At 44.0% G+C, this 14,747-nt stretch overlaps 1 protein-coding gene across 1 annotated transcript in view; it reads left to right on the forward strand.

The window, feature by feature from the left end:
- Nucleotides 1-2,415: 2,415 nt before the first annotated feature.
- LOC107298280 (tumor protein p63-regulated gene 1 protein-like) overlaps nucleotides 2,416-14,747 on the forward strand; it is a gene marked incomplete at its 3' end in the record, with an annotated part of 20,964 nt that continues 8,632 nt past the window's right edge. Inside the window, exons 1-3 of the mRNA XM_029286485.1 lie at nucleotides 2,416-2,624; nucleotides 4,670-4,761; nucleotides 8,340-8,516. Coding sequence (XP_029142318.1) covers nucleotides 2,472-2,624; nucleotides 4,670-4,761; nucleotides 8,340-8,516 — 422 coding nt within the window. The remainder of the gene's footprint in view (nucleotides 2,625-4,669; nucleotides 4,762-8,339; nucleotides 8,517-14,747) is intronic.

Raw genomic sequence — 14,747 nt, forward strand, 5'->3', positions numbered from 1 at the left:
AACCAGCCGGGAATTCAGAGGCCGCAGATTAAGTGCATCATTTCATCTGATAAATTGGGTGCATGCCCCCCCCCGCCTCCCCCCCCAGCCACTCAGGGAAATTGGAGCTTTTCCAGACAGGGCCCTCTTTAAAATTGGCTGGCTGTCAGTCTGTTTTTGTGTGTGTGTGTGTGTGCGTGCATTTAAAAGTTGTGTTGAACGAAAGAGAGCTGCAGCCGATCTGCAACAGGATCGTAGAGGATGAGTAAAAAAAAAAAAAAAAAAACATCCATTTTTTTTGTCTCGGACGGTCACTAGCCGAGCAGAGCAAGACCCCTGGACAGGATTTGGACAGAGTTTTCTGGGCAAGACAGGAACAAGCTGATGGGTGAGAAGAGTTAATTGGCTGCAGAGCGGAGTTTTCCGAGAAATGCACCCGAATTGCACAAATGACCTCACCAGTGGTGGGAAAAGCGGCTCTCCAGCCTCCAATTAATCTCGGTGGCTTCTCTCCTGGATGAGTTTCCATCCGTTGCTTCTGGTCCCACCCTCAGAGGCTTTGCAGAAGAGGTGGAACCCCCCCCCTCTTCTCAGGGGCTGCCCCAAAGAAGAGGGAGTCAAGCTATTCTCCAAAGCGCCTGAAGGCAGGACAAGAAGCAACAGTGGAAACTAACCAAAGAGAGAAGCAACCTAGAACTAAGGAGAAACTTCCTGACAGTTAGAACAATTAACCAGTGGAACCACCTGCCTCCAGAAGCTGTGAATGCTCCAACACTGGAGGTTTTTAAGAAAAGACTGGATAGCCCTTTGTCTGAAATGGTATCGGGTTTCCTGCCTGAGCAGGGGGTTGGACTAGATGACCTCCAAGGTCCCTTTCTATTCTATTCTATTCCATTCCATTCTATTCCCTATTCTGTTCTGTTCTGTTCTATTCTATATCCCAATATGTATTCTATTCTATTCTATTCTATTCTATTCTATTCTATTCTATTCTATTCTATTCTATTCTATTCTATTCTATTCCATATTTTCTATTCTATTCTATTCTATTCTATTCTATTCTATTCTATTCTATTCCATTCCATTCCATTCCATATTTTCTATTCTATTCTATTCTATTCTATTCTATTCTATTCTGTTCTATTCTATTCCATTACATTCCATTACATTCCATATTTTCTATTCTACTCTATTCTATTCTATTCTATTCTATTCTATTCTATTCTATTCTATTCCATATTTTCTATTCTATTCTATTCTATTCTATTCTATTCTATTCTATTCCATTCCATTCCATTCCATTCCATATTTTCTATTCTATTCTATTCTATTCTATTCTATTCTGTTCTATTCTATTCCATTNTATTTTCTATTCTATTCTATTCTATTCTATTCTATTCTATTCTATTCTATTCTATTCTATTCTATTCTATTCCATTCCATATTTTCTATTCTATTCTATTCTATTCTATTCTATTCTATTCTATTCTATTCTGTTCTGTTCTGTTCTATTCTATTCTATTCTATTCTATTCTATTCTATTCCATCCATTCCATATTTTCTATTCTATTCTATTCTATTCTATTCTATTCTATTCTATTCTATTCTATTCTATTCTATTCTATTCTATTCTATTCTAGACTTTATAGAATAGAACAGTGAGGGCGAACCTTTTAGAGACTCATTGCCCAAATTGCAACCCAAAACCCACTTATATATCGTTGGCTGCCGGGTGGGCGTGGCCCATTGGATGGGTTTGGCCAACTGGGTGGGCGTGGCCCATTGGGTGGGCGTGGCTGCTGTGGTAACGGCAGACTGGGTGGGACTAAAAAGCTCGTTCAATTAATTCCAACTTTGCGAGATCTTTTTGTTTCCCCCGCAAAAAGTTGAAATTAGAATAACAGAATTGGAAGAGACCTTATAGGTCATCTAGTCCAACTCCCTGCACCATTTCTGACCGATGGCAGTCCAGTCTCTTCTTGAAAGCTTCCAGGGATGAAGCTCCCACAACCTCTGAAGGCAACTCCTGTTCCATCGGTTGATTGTTCTCACTGTCAGAAAATTCCTCCTCATTTCCAGGTTGAATCTCTCATCAGTTTCCATCCGTTCTTCCTTGTCTGGCATTCAGGTGCTTTGGAAGACAGGTTGACCCCCCCTCCTCTCTGTGAAACCCCCCCTCAAATATTGGAGCACTGCTATCACATCTCCCCTGGTCCTTCTCTTTCCTAGACGAGCCATGGCCGGTTCCTGCAAGATGGCAGCTGCCTCCAAGTGGTTGTAGCCCCACCCCTTTAAGAGGGGAGTTTGACCACCAGGTTGCAGCTGCCCTCTTGAAGTAAAGCCCACCCATCGTAACCTCCTACCTGATGCAACCGATAAGGGGGAGAAAGGTGGCTACTGATTTAATCCTGGGTTGATTTTGTCTTAAGGCTGTCAAAGAGTCGGCCGGAGGAACCGAGCACGAGGTCCAGATTTTGGAGACACAGGAAGGGATGGAAGAGAAGGAGGAAAGCTGCCCCATGGCTCAAGTGTCTCCCCAACCCAAGGCCAACTTCAGCTCACCATCGCCGTCCAGCCCCAGGACCTCGCTGTACCCCCAACGTCACGCGGATCCGTATGACTCCAGGAAGTATTTTGTAACACGCGTGAGTCAACTCAACCATTGTGGGGGGATCTTCATGGGGTTGGCAAGGGGGGTGGGGGTAGGGTCACGACATGGCTGTCACTGGGGTGGCCTCTTGAGTAAAGACCCAAGATCTGGATAGACTCAGGAACTCTGGGTCCTTCTCCAGGTGGGCCCTATCTTCCCTGTTCCACACCCCAGATGCAGGATTTGGGCTTGTGGTCCAGTTGTAATGAACACCATTGGGGGTTAAGGAGACCCCAATTTGCACTCCTGCTTGAGAAGGAATCCAAGAGATCTCATTTCTTTGGGGGTGACAGTATTCTGGAGAAGACAATCAAGCAATGAATCAGCGAACACCTAGAGGCCAACAAAGTCCTTACCCAAAGCCAACATGGGTTTGTCAAAAACAGATCATGCCGGACAAGTCTTATTGCATTCTTTGACCAGTTGACAAAATTAGTGGACCAGAGGAATGCTGTGGATATAGTTTACCTGGATTTCAGTAAGGCATTTGATAAAGTAGATCACAACCTACTACTTGACAAGATAGAAAAATGTGGAGTAGACAGCATCACCACCAGATGGATCCGTAGCTGGCTGACCGGCCGTACTCAGTGTGTGGTCCTCAATGGAACCGCATCTACATGGAGGGAAGTGAGTAGTGTGGTGCCCCAGGGCTCTGTTCTGGGCCCAGGGCTCTTCAACATCTTCATCAACGATCTGGACGAGGGGATAGATGGGGAACTCATCAGATTTGCAGACGACACCAAGCTGGCAGGAATAGCCAACACTCCAGAAGTTACAGGCTTAGGATACAGGAGGATCTGGACAGACTTGAACACTGGGCGCTATCTAACAAAATGAAATTCAATGGTGAAAAAAGCAAGGTTCTACATTTAGGCAAGAAAAACCAAATGCACAGGTGTAGTATGGGGGGTACCTTGCTCAATAGTAGTAACTGTGAGAGGGACCTCGGAGTCCTAGTGGACAATCCCTTCAATAGGAGCCAGCCGTGTGCTGCAGCTGCCAAAAAAGCCAACACAGTGCTGGGCTGCATTAACAGAGGGATAGAATCAAGATCATGTGAAGTGTTAATACCACTTTACAATGCCTTGGTAAGGCCACACTTGGAATACTGCATCCAGTTTTGGTCACCACGATGTAAAAAAGATGTTGAGACTCTAGAAAGAGTGCAGAGAAGAGCAACAAAGATGATTAGGGGACTAGAGGCTAAAACATACAAGGAACGGTTGCTGGAATTGGGTATATCTAGTTTAATGAAGAGAAGGACGAGGGGGGATATGATAACAGCATTCCAGTATCTCAGGGGCTGCCGTAAAGTACGGGGGGTCCACCTATTCTCCAAGGCGCCTGAAGGGCAGGACAAGAAGCAACGGATGGAAACTAATCAAGGAGAGAAGCAACCTAGAACTAAGGAGAAACTTCCTGGCAGTGAGAATGATAAACCAGTGGAACTGCTTGCCACCAGAAGTTGTGGATGCTCCAACACTGGAAGCTTTTAAGAAGAGACTGAACAGCCATCTGTCTGAAATGATATAGGGTCTCCTGCCTGAGCAGGGGGTTGGACTAGAAGACCTCCAAGGTGCCTTCCAAACTTAGTATTCTATGTTCTAACGAAGAAAAGAGATGAATTTCTTCAAGGGGGGGGGAAGCACATGGTGGGAACCCCAGCACTGTCTCAACCCCAGATCTACACACAGGATGTGTGAATGCGTAGGAGCTGGGGTCCACGGGCAACCCGAAAGATGGTAAACGTAGTACTTGCAAATTTACCCTCTTCTCAAAGTTGGTCTCGGAGGAGCGGGATGCCCCTCAAGGACTTCTGGATTTGATCTTCATCAGCAGGAGATAAGCCACCTTCGTCAGAGATGGAAGCCTGGAGATTTGGCTTTCCTTCTGGGTGGTGTTCACTCCCCCATGGCAGGTGTTTAGAGACAGGTGGGAACCCCCAGGAGGCTGGAGGGACAGGTGAGGGGACGTAGTAGGAACTCCAAACCGGCTTGTGGCTTTTACCATCTTCCTCTTCCTCCCTCCTATTTTTAGCCAGGAGCCTTCGATCAAGCCATGGAGGACCTCAAAGCCCATCTGGCAGCCAGCAAAGGAGAGGCGGCGCGCAGCTTCTGGCTACTCACTGAGTAAGCACCACAGAGGTCTTGTAGTTGTTTGTGCTTCTCTGCAGGCCCAGAGTTGTTTACGCTAAATCAAGCCCAATTCAGGGGATTCTCAAGTTACGACCGTTATCGAGCTTGGCAAATACGGTCGTAACTCAACGACGGATGTCAAGCGCAAAAGACACGGCCAGAAACCCATTTTACGGCCTTTTCTGCGACGGTCATAAAGCGAACGTGGCGGTCGTTAAGGGAAACCCACTGTTGGCTATGGGCCGGTTTTCGGGAGAGGCTGGCAGTCAAGACAGATTTCCTCCCCAAAAACGTCCAAATAAAGCAAAGCCACGTGGCGGTAGAGCTTTAAATGACGGCTGTTTGTTGAGTTGCAATAGTGGCGCACATAATAATAATCTTAATAATAATAATCTTAATAATAATAATCTTAATAATAATAATTTTAATAATAATCTTAATAATAATAATCTTAATAATAATCTTAATAATAATAATCTTAATAATAATAATAATCTTAATAATAATCTTAATAATAATAATCTTAATAATAATCTTAATAATAATAATCTTAATAATAATCTTAATAATAATAATCTTAATAATAATAATCTTAATAATAATCTTAATAATAATAATCTTAATAATAATAATCTTAATAATAATCTTAATAATAATAATAGTAATAATAATAATAATAACAACAGTAATAATGATAATGATGATGATGTTGGAAGGGACCTTTGAGGTCATCTAGTCCAACCCCCTGCTCAGGCAGGAAAGCCTACACCATTCGGACAGATGGCTGTCCAGTCTCTTCTTAAAAACTTCCAATGTTGGAGCATTCACCACTTCTGGAGGCAGGTGGTTCCACTGGTTAATTGTTCTCACTGTCAGGAAGTTTCTCCTTAGTTCCAGGTTGCTTCTCTCCTTGATTAGTCTTTACCCGTTGCTTCTTGTCCTGCCTTCAGGGGCTTTGGAGAATAGCTTGACTCCCTCTTCTTTGGGGCAGCCCCTGAGATACTGGAAGGCTGCTATCATGTCCCCCCTCGTCCTTCTCTTCATTAAACTAGACATCCCCAATTCCAGCAACCGTTCCTTAACCGGCAAGTGAATTAAGAATATAATAGGAATGGTACCCTATCTTGATTGTCCCAACGGTGCTTTTTCAAAAAGACTGCTGGACTTTTGGGCTGCCCCAAAGAAGAGGGAGTCAAGCCGTTCTCCAAAGCCCCTGAAGGCAGGACAAGAAGCAACGGGTGGAAATTAACCAAGGAGAGAAGCAACTCAGAACTAAGGAGAAACTTCCTGACAGTGAGAACAATTAACCAGTGGAACTCCTTGCCTCCAGAAGCTGTGAATGCTCCAACACTGGAAGTCTTTAAGAAGAGACTGGACAGCCATTTGTCTGAAATGGGATAGTGTTTCCTGCTTGAGTATAGGGGGTTGGACTAGATGACCTCCAAGGTCCCTTCCAACTTTATTGTTATTGTTATTGTTATTGAAGTGTTTTCAAGGAAAGAAAACAAGCAGGGAAGTCCATTTGCCTTTTCAAAAAAAAAGCACCTTTGGGGCAATCATGACCTGGAGGATGGAGCGTCTCCATAGATACCCCGTCTTGATTGCAGTGATACACACAAACACACACAAAGATACACAAACCGGCTTTATTCAGCTTGTAAATCGCCCGGGGGTGGGTGGAATGGGTGATTCATTGAATGCCAGTTTTACAGTCTTCCTTCCCGCTCTCCCTTTAATGGGTCTCTTCCCGCTTCTCTCCTTTACTCCAGAATTAAATTCTGCATTCTTTGGGGAATGTTTGTTTGTTGTGATGAATGTATGTATCCTAATCGTCCCTAAAAGAAATTCCTTCGGCTCAGTAGCAAATATTTCAAATTGAATTTGAACATTTTGCCTTCTCTAGGGGCTGCTTCGGAAGGGCCCAAAATAGTCGTTTCTGCTGGCTTGGCAGAAATTATTTAATTGTCAACTCCCGCAAACTCAGACATTATTATATATAACAGGAGAAAATTGACTTAATAAAGTTTCTGGCAGAGTGAAGAGCACAGATTTATGCTCCTGTACTGCCACCCGGAGGACACAAGGAGAACTGCAGCTTAGCTCCTTTTTCAGTTGTGCTTCCTGTTTGGGGGGCAAGCGTGGACTTCAACTCCCAGAATTCCCAGGCTGGCTGGGGAATTCTGGGAGTTGAAGTCCACGCGTCTGAAAGCTGCTGAGGTAGGTTGGAAAAGCCTGCTCTACAGCTGATAAATTCAAAATAACTTTTCAACTAGAAAAGGCCCCAAATCTTTTCCAACTCTTAGGTTATAATAAAAAAAATATGGGGATTTCCACGTCTTTTGTTATTCCTGGCCTTTGACAAGGATTGCACAATGGTTGGAAACTAACCAAGGAGAGATCAAAACCTAGGACTAAGGAGACACTTCCTAATGGTGAGAGCAGTTAACCAGTGGAACAGCCTGCCTCCAGAAGTTGTGGGTGCTCCCACATTGGAGGTTTTTTAAGAAGAGACTGGACAGCCATTTGTCAAAAAATGGTATGGGGTCTCCTGCCTGAACAGGGGGTTGGACTAGACGACCTCCAAGGCCCCTTCCAACTCTGTTATTCCATTATTCTGCATTCAGTTGAAGCTCCACCTGGTTTTTAATGTGCAGTACAGGCAAAATTAGGTGGAGCTTCAATTCGATCCTTGCAATCGTCAGGTTGACTTTTTTGACCATTGGGTGGCTGCACTAATCCCTGGGCTAAATTCCCATAAGGCAGGGAAGCCCGAGTTTATCACTTATCGGACTTTAAATGCATTAGATCATGTTTCCATCCATGGATCCCCTAAAGAGTGAACTTCCAACTTTGTTATTCTATGTTCTATGTTGTAAATCTGCTCAGAATCAGAATAGACCTGGAAGGGACCTTGAAAGGTCATCTAATCCAGCCCCCTGCTCAAGAATAGAATAGAATAGAATAGAATAGAATAGAATAGAGAAAAGGAATAGAATAGAATAAAGAATAGAGTAGAATAGAATAGAATAGAATAGAAGAGAGAAAAGGAATAGAATAGAATAGAATAGAATAGAATAGAATAGAATAGAATAGAATAGAATAGAATAGAAGGGAACTTGGAGGTCTTATAGTCCAACCCCCTGCTCAGGCAGGAAACCCTATACAATTTCCGACAAATGGCTGTCCAGTTTCTTCTTAAAAAACTCCAGTGATGGAACACCCACAACTTCTTGTGGCAAGCAGTTCCACTGGTTAATTGTTCTGACTGTCAGGAAATTCCTCCTTGGTTCTAGGTTGCTTCTCTCCTTGATGAGTTTCCATCCATTGCTTCTTATCCTGTCTTCTTCAGGTGCTTTGGAGAATAAGTGGACCCCCTCTTTTTTGAGGCAGCCCCCCAAATATTGGAAGGCTGCTATCATGTCCCCCCTAGTCCTTCTTTTCTCTAGACTGGCCAAAACCAAAATCTGATGCCGTTCTTCAAAGGTTTTACTTGCTTTCTCCTGGGCAGAAATTGGGGATCCAAGTTGCCCAGAATCTCCTTGCTATTTGCCCTTCCTGTGCTTCCTTCCCAGGATCGATCACTGGAACGTCGAGAAGGAACGGATCGTGATGCTCACTGACGCTGCCCTCCTGGTGTGCAAATATGACTTCATCATGCTCAAATGCCTGGATCTCCAAAGGATCCCTCTGCGCTACATCGAGAGGATCTCCACGGGACCCTTCGCTTTTCCAGAGAAGTCTTTGGACAGGTGAGGCTCCGCGGCTCATCAATGGGGAGGGAAGGGATCTAGTAGCTTTCCAAGGGGGGGTGCATTTCAACCACTGACATGAACACCATGGAAACCCCATGTTGATTGCTGACTGGGTAGGATCTCCTGGGGGGGGGGAAGTCGAGAGGGTGTTTGGGTGCAATCCCAAAAATGCTTTTCCAAAAGGTAACTGGATGTTTTTGATTAGGTAAGACAAAACAAATGTACAGGTATAGTATAGGGGGTACCTTGCTCAATAGTAGTAACTGTGAGAGGGACCTCGGAGTCCTAGTGGACGATCCCTTAAATAGGAGCCAGCCATGTGCTGCAGCTGCCAAAAAGGCCAACACAGTGCTGGGCTGCATTAACAGAGGGAGAGAATCAGGATCACGTGAAGTATTAATACCACTTTACAATGCCTTGGTAAGGCCACACTTGGAATACGGCATCCAGTTTTGGTCACCTCGATGTAAAAAAGATGTTGAGACTCTAGGAAGAGTGCAGAGAAGAGCAACAAAGATGATCAGGGGACTGGAGGCTAAAACATACAAGGAACGGTTGCTGGAATTGGGAATGTCTAGTTTAACGAAGAGAAGGACAAGGGGGGACATGATAGCCGTCTTCCAGTATCTCAGGGGCTGCCCCAAGGAAGAGGGAGTCAAGCTATTATCCAAAGCGCCTGAAGGCAGGACAAGAAGGAACGGATGGAAACTGATCAAGGAGAGAAGCAACCTGGAATTAAGGAGAAACTTCGTAACAGTGAGGACAATTAACCATTGGAACTCCTTGCCTCCAGAAGCGGTGAATGCTCCAACACTGGAGATTTTTAAGAAGAGACTGGACAGCCATTTGTCCGAAATGATGTAGGGTTTCCTGCCTGAGCAGGGGGCTGGACTAGATGACCTCCAACCCTGTTATTCTGAGTTGAAGGCAGGCAGGTGGCCGGGAAATCCCCTGGTGGGTTTTCCCTCCATCCTTCAGCAGGTGGCACTCTTCTCTCTGGAGATGGCATGGCTGGCCTTCTCAGCAGGAACTCACAGGCTGCCCAAGAACTGGGTACCTCAGTCCACGTCGCCTTTGCCTGCCCTGGCTCACCTTGCTCAGGAGAGAGAGAGAGAGAGAGAGAGAGAGAGAGAGAGAGAGAGAGAGAGAGAGAGCAAAACAGAGAAAGAAAAAGAGAGCAAGAGAGAGAAAAAAAAAGAGAGCAAGAGAGAGAGCAAGAAAGAGAGAAAGAGAGCAAAAGAGAGAGAGAAAGAGAGAGAGAGCGAGAAAGAGGGGGAAAGAGAAACAGAGCAAAAGAGAGAGAGTGTGTGTGAGAGAGAAAGAAAGCAAACGAGAGAGATAGTGAGAGAAAGAGAAAGAGAGGGGGAAGAGGGGGAAAGAGAAACAGAGCAAAAGAGAGAGAGAGTGTGTGTGAGAGAAAGAAAGAACAAAAGAGAGAAAGAGAGAGAAAAAGAGACGGGGGAAAGAGAAACAGAGCAAAAGAGAGAGTGTATGTGAGAGGAAAGAAAGAGCAAGAGAGAGAGAGAGAGAGAAAGGAGAGGGAGGAGGAGAGAGGGGAAAAGAGAAGAATGAGCAAAAGAGAGAGAGAAAGAGAGAAAGAAAGAGATGGGGGAAAAGAGAAACAGAGAGCAAAAGAGAGAGTGTATGTGAGAGAGAAAGAAAGCAAAAGAGAGAGAAAAAGAGAGAAAAAAAAGAGGGGAGAAAGAGAAACAGAGAGCAAAAGAGAGAGTGTGCGTGTGTGAGAGAAAGAAAGAGCAAAAGAGAGAGAAAGAAAGCAAAAGAGAGAGAAAGAGAGAAAGAGGGGGGAAAGGGGGGAAAGAGAAACAGAGAGCAAGAGAGAGTGTGTGTGTGTGTGAGAGAGAGAAAGAGTAAAAGAGAGAGAAAGAGAGAAAGAAAGGAGGGAAAGAAGGGGGAAAAGAGAAACAGAGCAAAAGAGAGAGTGTGTGTGTGAGAAAGAAAGAGCAAGAGAGAGAGAAAGAGGGGGGAAAGAAACAGAGAGCAAAAGTGTGTGTGTGTGTGAGAGAGAGAGAGAGAGAGAGAGAGAGAGAGAAAGAAAGAGAGAGAGAGAGAGAGAGAGAGAGAGAGAGAGAGAGAGAGAGAGAACATGGCCCCTAAACCCCGGGTGGCATCTCAGGGCGAGGACCTCCTCCGAGTTGGAAGGGACCTGGCATTTTTGCACACTTGAGGCCAGCTAAAAACTTCCACCCATGCCTTCTTCTGTAACCACCATTCCTGGTCTCTTCTTTCCTCACATTGCAAGCGAGCCAGGACAGGGCTTATTTCGCACGGCTGTTGACCGTTGCGCAAGACTTCTTTGGCCGTGCAGCTTTTGACCTGATCCGACCCCACTTCCTAAACCTGGAGACCTCGAGGAGCCCTCTGGGATCCAGGCAGGAACCCAGGAATTCTTGACTTGCTTAATCCCACTTCACGTGTCCTTCGACGGTTCTCAGTTTCAGCCGTTGGTGGTGGTGGTGGGGGGGTCTTCACACCCAGCCCTCTTGCTAAGGGGGGGGGGGTCCTTTTTCCAGACAGGCCCCTTCTCTTTTGCAAGCTCATCAGTTTCTCTCTCTCTCCGATCTGTGTATAGGTTTACTTCCCTTCTGTCCTGTTCTCATCATACGCTAAATAAGTTTAATAACCTGCAAGATTTTACAACGAAACACCAGGAAATGGACATGGGGGTGAATGGAGAGGGTCAGCTGGGCTGGGGGGGGAGAGGGGGAAACACCAGAGGAAGGGTCTGGGGGCTGACCCTGAACAAGGGGGCACGGTCCCCAGATTAGATAACCTTTATTGTTATTTTTTTTTCCTGTGGGCCCAATGGCACACATGAAAAATGAAATTGGAAATGAAAGAGAAAGACGATTCAGTTTACTTTAAAACTTGGGGAAAATGTTTTCTCAATGGTTCGAGACAGGTTAGAATGCGAAAAGAACTTCGAATTTTAGAATAGATGATAGATTTTATTTTTATTTTTGAATAGTTTTTATTAATTTTTCATTAAAAAAAAAACAAAAACATAAATCTTTTATCGCAATATCATACAGAAAAAAGAAATAAACATCAAACAATACATTCAAGATGGTGTCCGGTGTCCCCCTCCCGCATCCCTCTCTCACTTACCTACACCTTCCTCCTCCTTATCTACCACCACTCCTCCTTCCTCCCTCTTTCTACTTCCTTTCACCCTCTTTCTTCCCGTCAGTGCAGTCGGGGTATCACCGGGCACCTCCCTGAAAAATCATACATATATATATATATATATACACCTAAATCTATAAGAAACCTAACCCTTTCCCCCCTCCCCCCCAAGACTTCCCAAAGCTAACCTAGGAAATCAATACACAATCATCCAATGCTAATCAAAACAACACTACTCATTATTATTACACACTAATACAAAATTACTGTGACTCTAAAATAATCAATATGTACCTATTTTTGTTTTTCTAAATTTTAATCAAAAGCAACATAATAATTTTTCAGTTCATACTTTCTCTGAATATAATCTATCCATCTTCTCCATATTAAAATGAATTTATCCTGAGAATGCTCCTTCAGGTATGCGGATATCTTTGCCATCTCTGCAAAATATGATACTTTCTGTCTCCATTCATCCATAGTTGGTAATATCTTTTTTTTCCAATTTTGAGCAACTAATGTCCTTGCTGCAGTTATACAATACAACATCAGTGACATTTCTTTTGAATCCAAATTATCCATAATACCCAATAAAAAGAACTGCGCTGTAAATTTTATCTTTTTCTTTAAAATCTGTTGAATATTCCACCAAATCTTAATCCAAAAAGCTTTAATATCCCTACAAGTCCACCAGATATGATAGTAAGTAGCATCCATACTACCACATCTCCAACATTTTGGTTGCAAATTCGAATACATGCAAGACAATTTTTGAGGATCCAAATGCCATCTATAAAACATTTTATAAAAAATTTCTCTTAAGTTCTGTGCTTGAGTGAACTTGACATTTCTTACCCAAACTTTTTCCCAAGTTTCCAAATTAATTGGTTCTTGGATATTTTGAGCCCATTTTATCATACAATCAGATGATAGATTTTTAAGTAAGTTTCCGTTCTTAGGTTAATACCATCGTTGTTTTTAGGGATTTTTAATTGCTAATGTTGAGAGTTATGATGAGTTGAGATTTTATTAATTACGCTTATCTCTATGGAGGAATTTTATCTGTTTATCAATCTTTAGTAATATGGTTAGAGTTAATCTTATTTTAAAATGGCTGAGTAAGATATAATAATAATAATAATAATAATAATAATAATAATAATAATAATAATAATAATAATAATAATAATAATAATGGTAAAGTTGGGAGGGACCTTGGAGGTCATCTAGTCCAACCCCCTGCTCAGGCAGGAAACCCTATACCATTTTGGACAAATGGCTGTCCAGTTTCTTCTTAAAAACTTCCAGTGTTGGTGGAGCATTCACCGCTTCTGGAGGCAGGTTGTTCCACTGGTTAATTGTTCTAATTGTCAGGAAGTTTCTCCTTAGTTCTAGGTTGCTTCTCTCCTTGGTTAGCTTCCACCTGTTGCTCCTTGTCCTGACTTCAGGTGCTTTGGAGAATAGCTTGACTCCCTCTTCTTTGGGGCAGCCCCTGAGATACTGGAAGACTGCTATCCTGTCTCCCCTCATCCTTCTCTTCATTAAACTGGACATACCCAATTCCAGCAACCTTATATTTTTAGCCTCCAGTCCCCTGATCATCTGTGTTGCTCTTCTCTGTACTCTTTCCAGAGTCTCAACATCTTTTTTACATCGTGGTGATCAAAACTGGATGCAGTATTCCAAGTGTGGCCTTACCAAGGCCTTGTAAAGTGGTATTAATACCTTTGATCCGGACGGTAGCTTGTTTGTTAGAGTATGAGATTATTGTTGGGGGTTACCCCACTACTGTACCTACCCTCTTTCCATCCCAAATTCCCCATGCCCTTCCCCTCCCCATACTTGCACTCTCCCTATTCTTTCCTGATTTATATAAAATCTAATAAAATATTTATATATATAAAAATGAAATTTAGCTGCTTCCTCTCAAAACATTTAAAACATACTATATACAACATATGTATTGACCTACACCAGGTAGCAATGCAGGTAGTCCTTGATTTAACGACCACAATTAAGCCCAACATTTCTGTCGTTAAGTGAGACTCTGCTTGTCAGAAGGTTGCAAAAAGGGATGCTGGAACCGTCATAAACACGAACCAGGGGCTGAGTGTCTGAATTTGGATCCCGTGATCACGGGGGAATGCCGCAGGCCGTAATTATGCAAAAATGGTCGTTTTTTCGGTGCTGCTGTAACTTTCAACGGTCGCTAAATGGACCGTTATAAGTCGAGGACTACCTGTATCGCACAACCAGTCCAGGTGTTCAAATGGTATATGTTCTTTTGCCCCGTCAGGTCGGGGTTTTTTCCAAAGTTGGCAACTTTAAGACTTGTGGACTTCAACTCCCAGAATTCCCCAACCAGCTATTATATTCATTTTGATGTGTATATCCCCATGGTGGCCTGCTTATTCTCTTACAATCCCTTTCTCTGCAATCTCTCCGCTCCGGACGATAGAATAAAACAAAAACAAAACAGGCCTGGCTGACTGGGGAATTCTGGGAGTTGAAGTCCACAAAAGTTGCCAAATTTGGAGACCCCCTGATGTAGGAGGGAGTAATCAGACCCCCCCCCTCCATTCTTCTCCCCAGCTGAACTGGCAAGGATCCAGCCAGAGGCTCTGAGTTGGAGCTGAGCTGTGCCGGCCTGCAGCCATTGCCCCCTGCAAAGGGCAGGGAGTACGCAAGCTGCAATTACAGGCATACCCACAAAGACACACAGACACACACCCTAGAGAGACTGATTTGGCACCGTTCTTCCACTTGGGCAGGGCTGGTAGGTACACACCAATCCCCTGGAGGGGCAGAAAACACACAGCCCAAATTATTGGATGACTCAAGAGAACGCCTGCAAGGAGGAGGAGGAGGAGGAGGGTGTGTGTCTTTGTGTGTGTGTGTGTGTGTGTGTGTGTGTGCTTTCAGCAGATCAAACCTTCAGATCTTGGTGTGGCTCCCCCACCCCTTCCTCTGCCCCCACCCCACTCCATCCTGCAGTTTAATTTGCAAACGGAGGGGGGAAGTCAACCTCCAGCCAGCGCCAGGCTGCAATTTTTGGCTCCCAGCTGCGTTTTTCCTCCTCCCTCC

Source organism: Protobothrops mucrosquamatus, unplaced genomic scaffold, assembly GCF_001527695.2.
Source record: "Protobothrops mucrosquamatus isolate PMUCROS unplaced genomic scaffold, P.Mucros_1.0 scaffold3842, whole genome shotgun sequence".
In the NCBI taxonomy this organism is placed as follows: Eukaryota; Metazoa; Chordata; class Lepidosauria; order Squamata; family Viperidae; genus Protobothrops; species Protobothrops mucrosquamatus.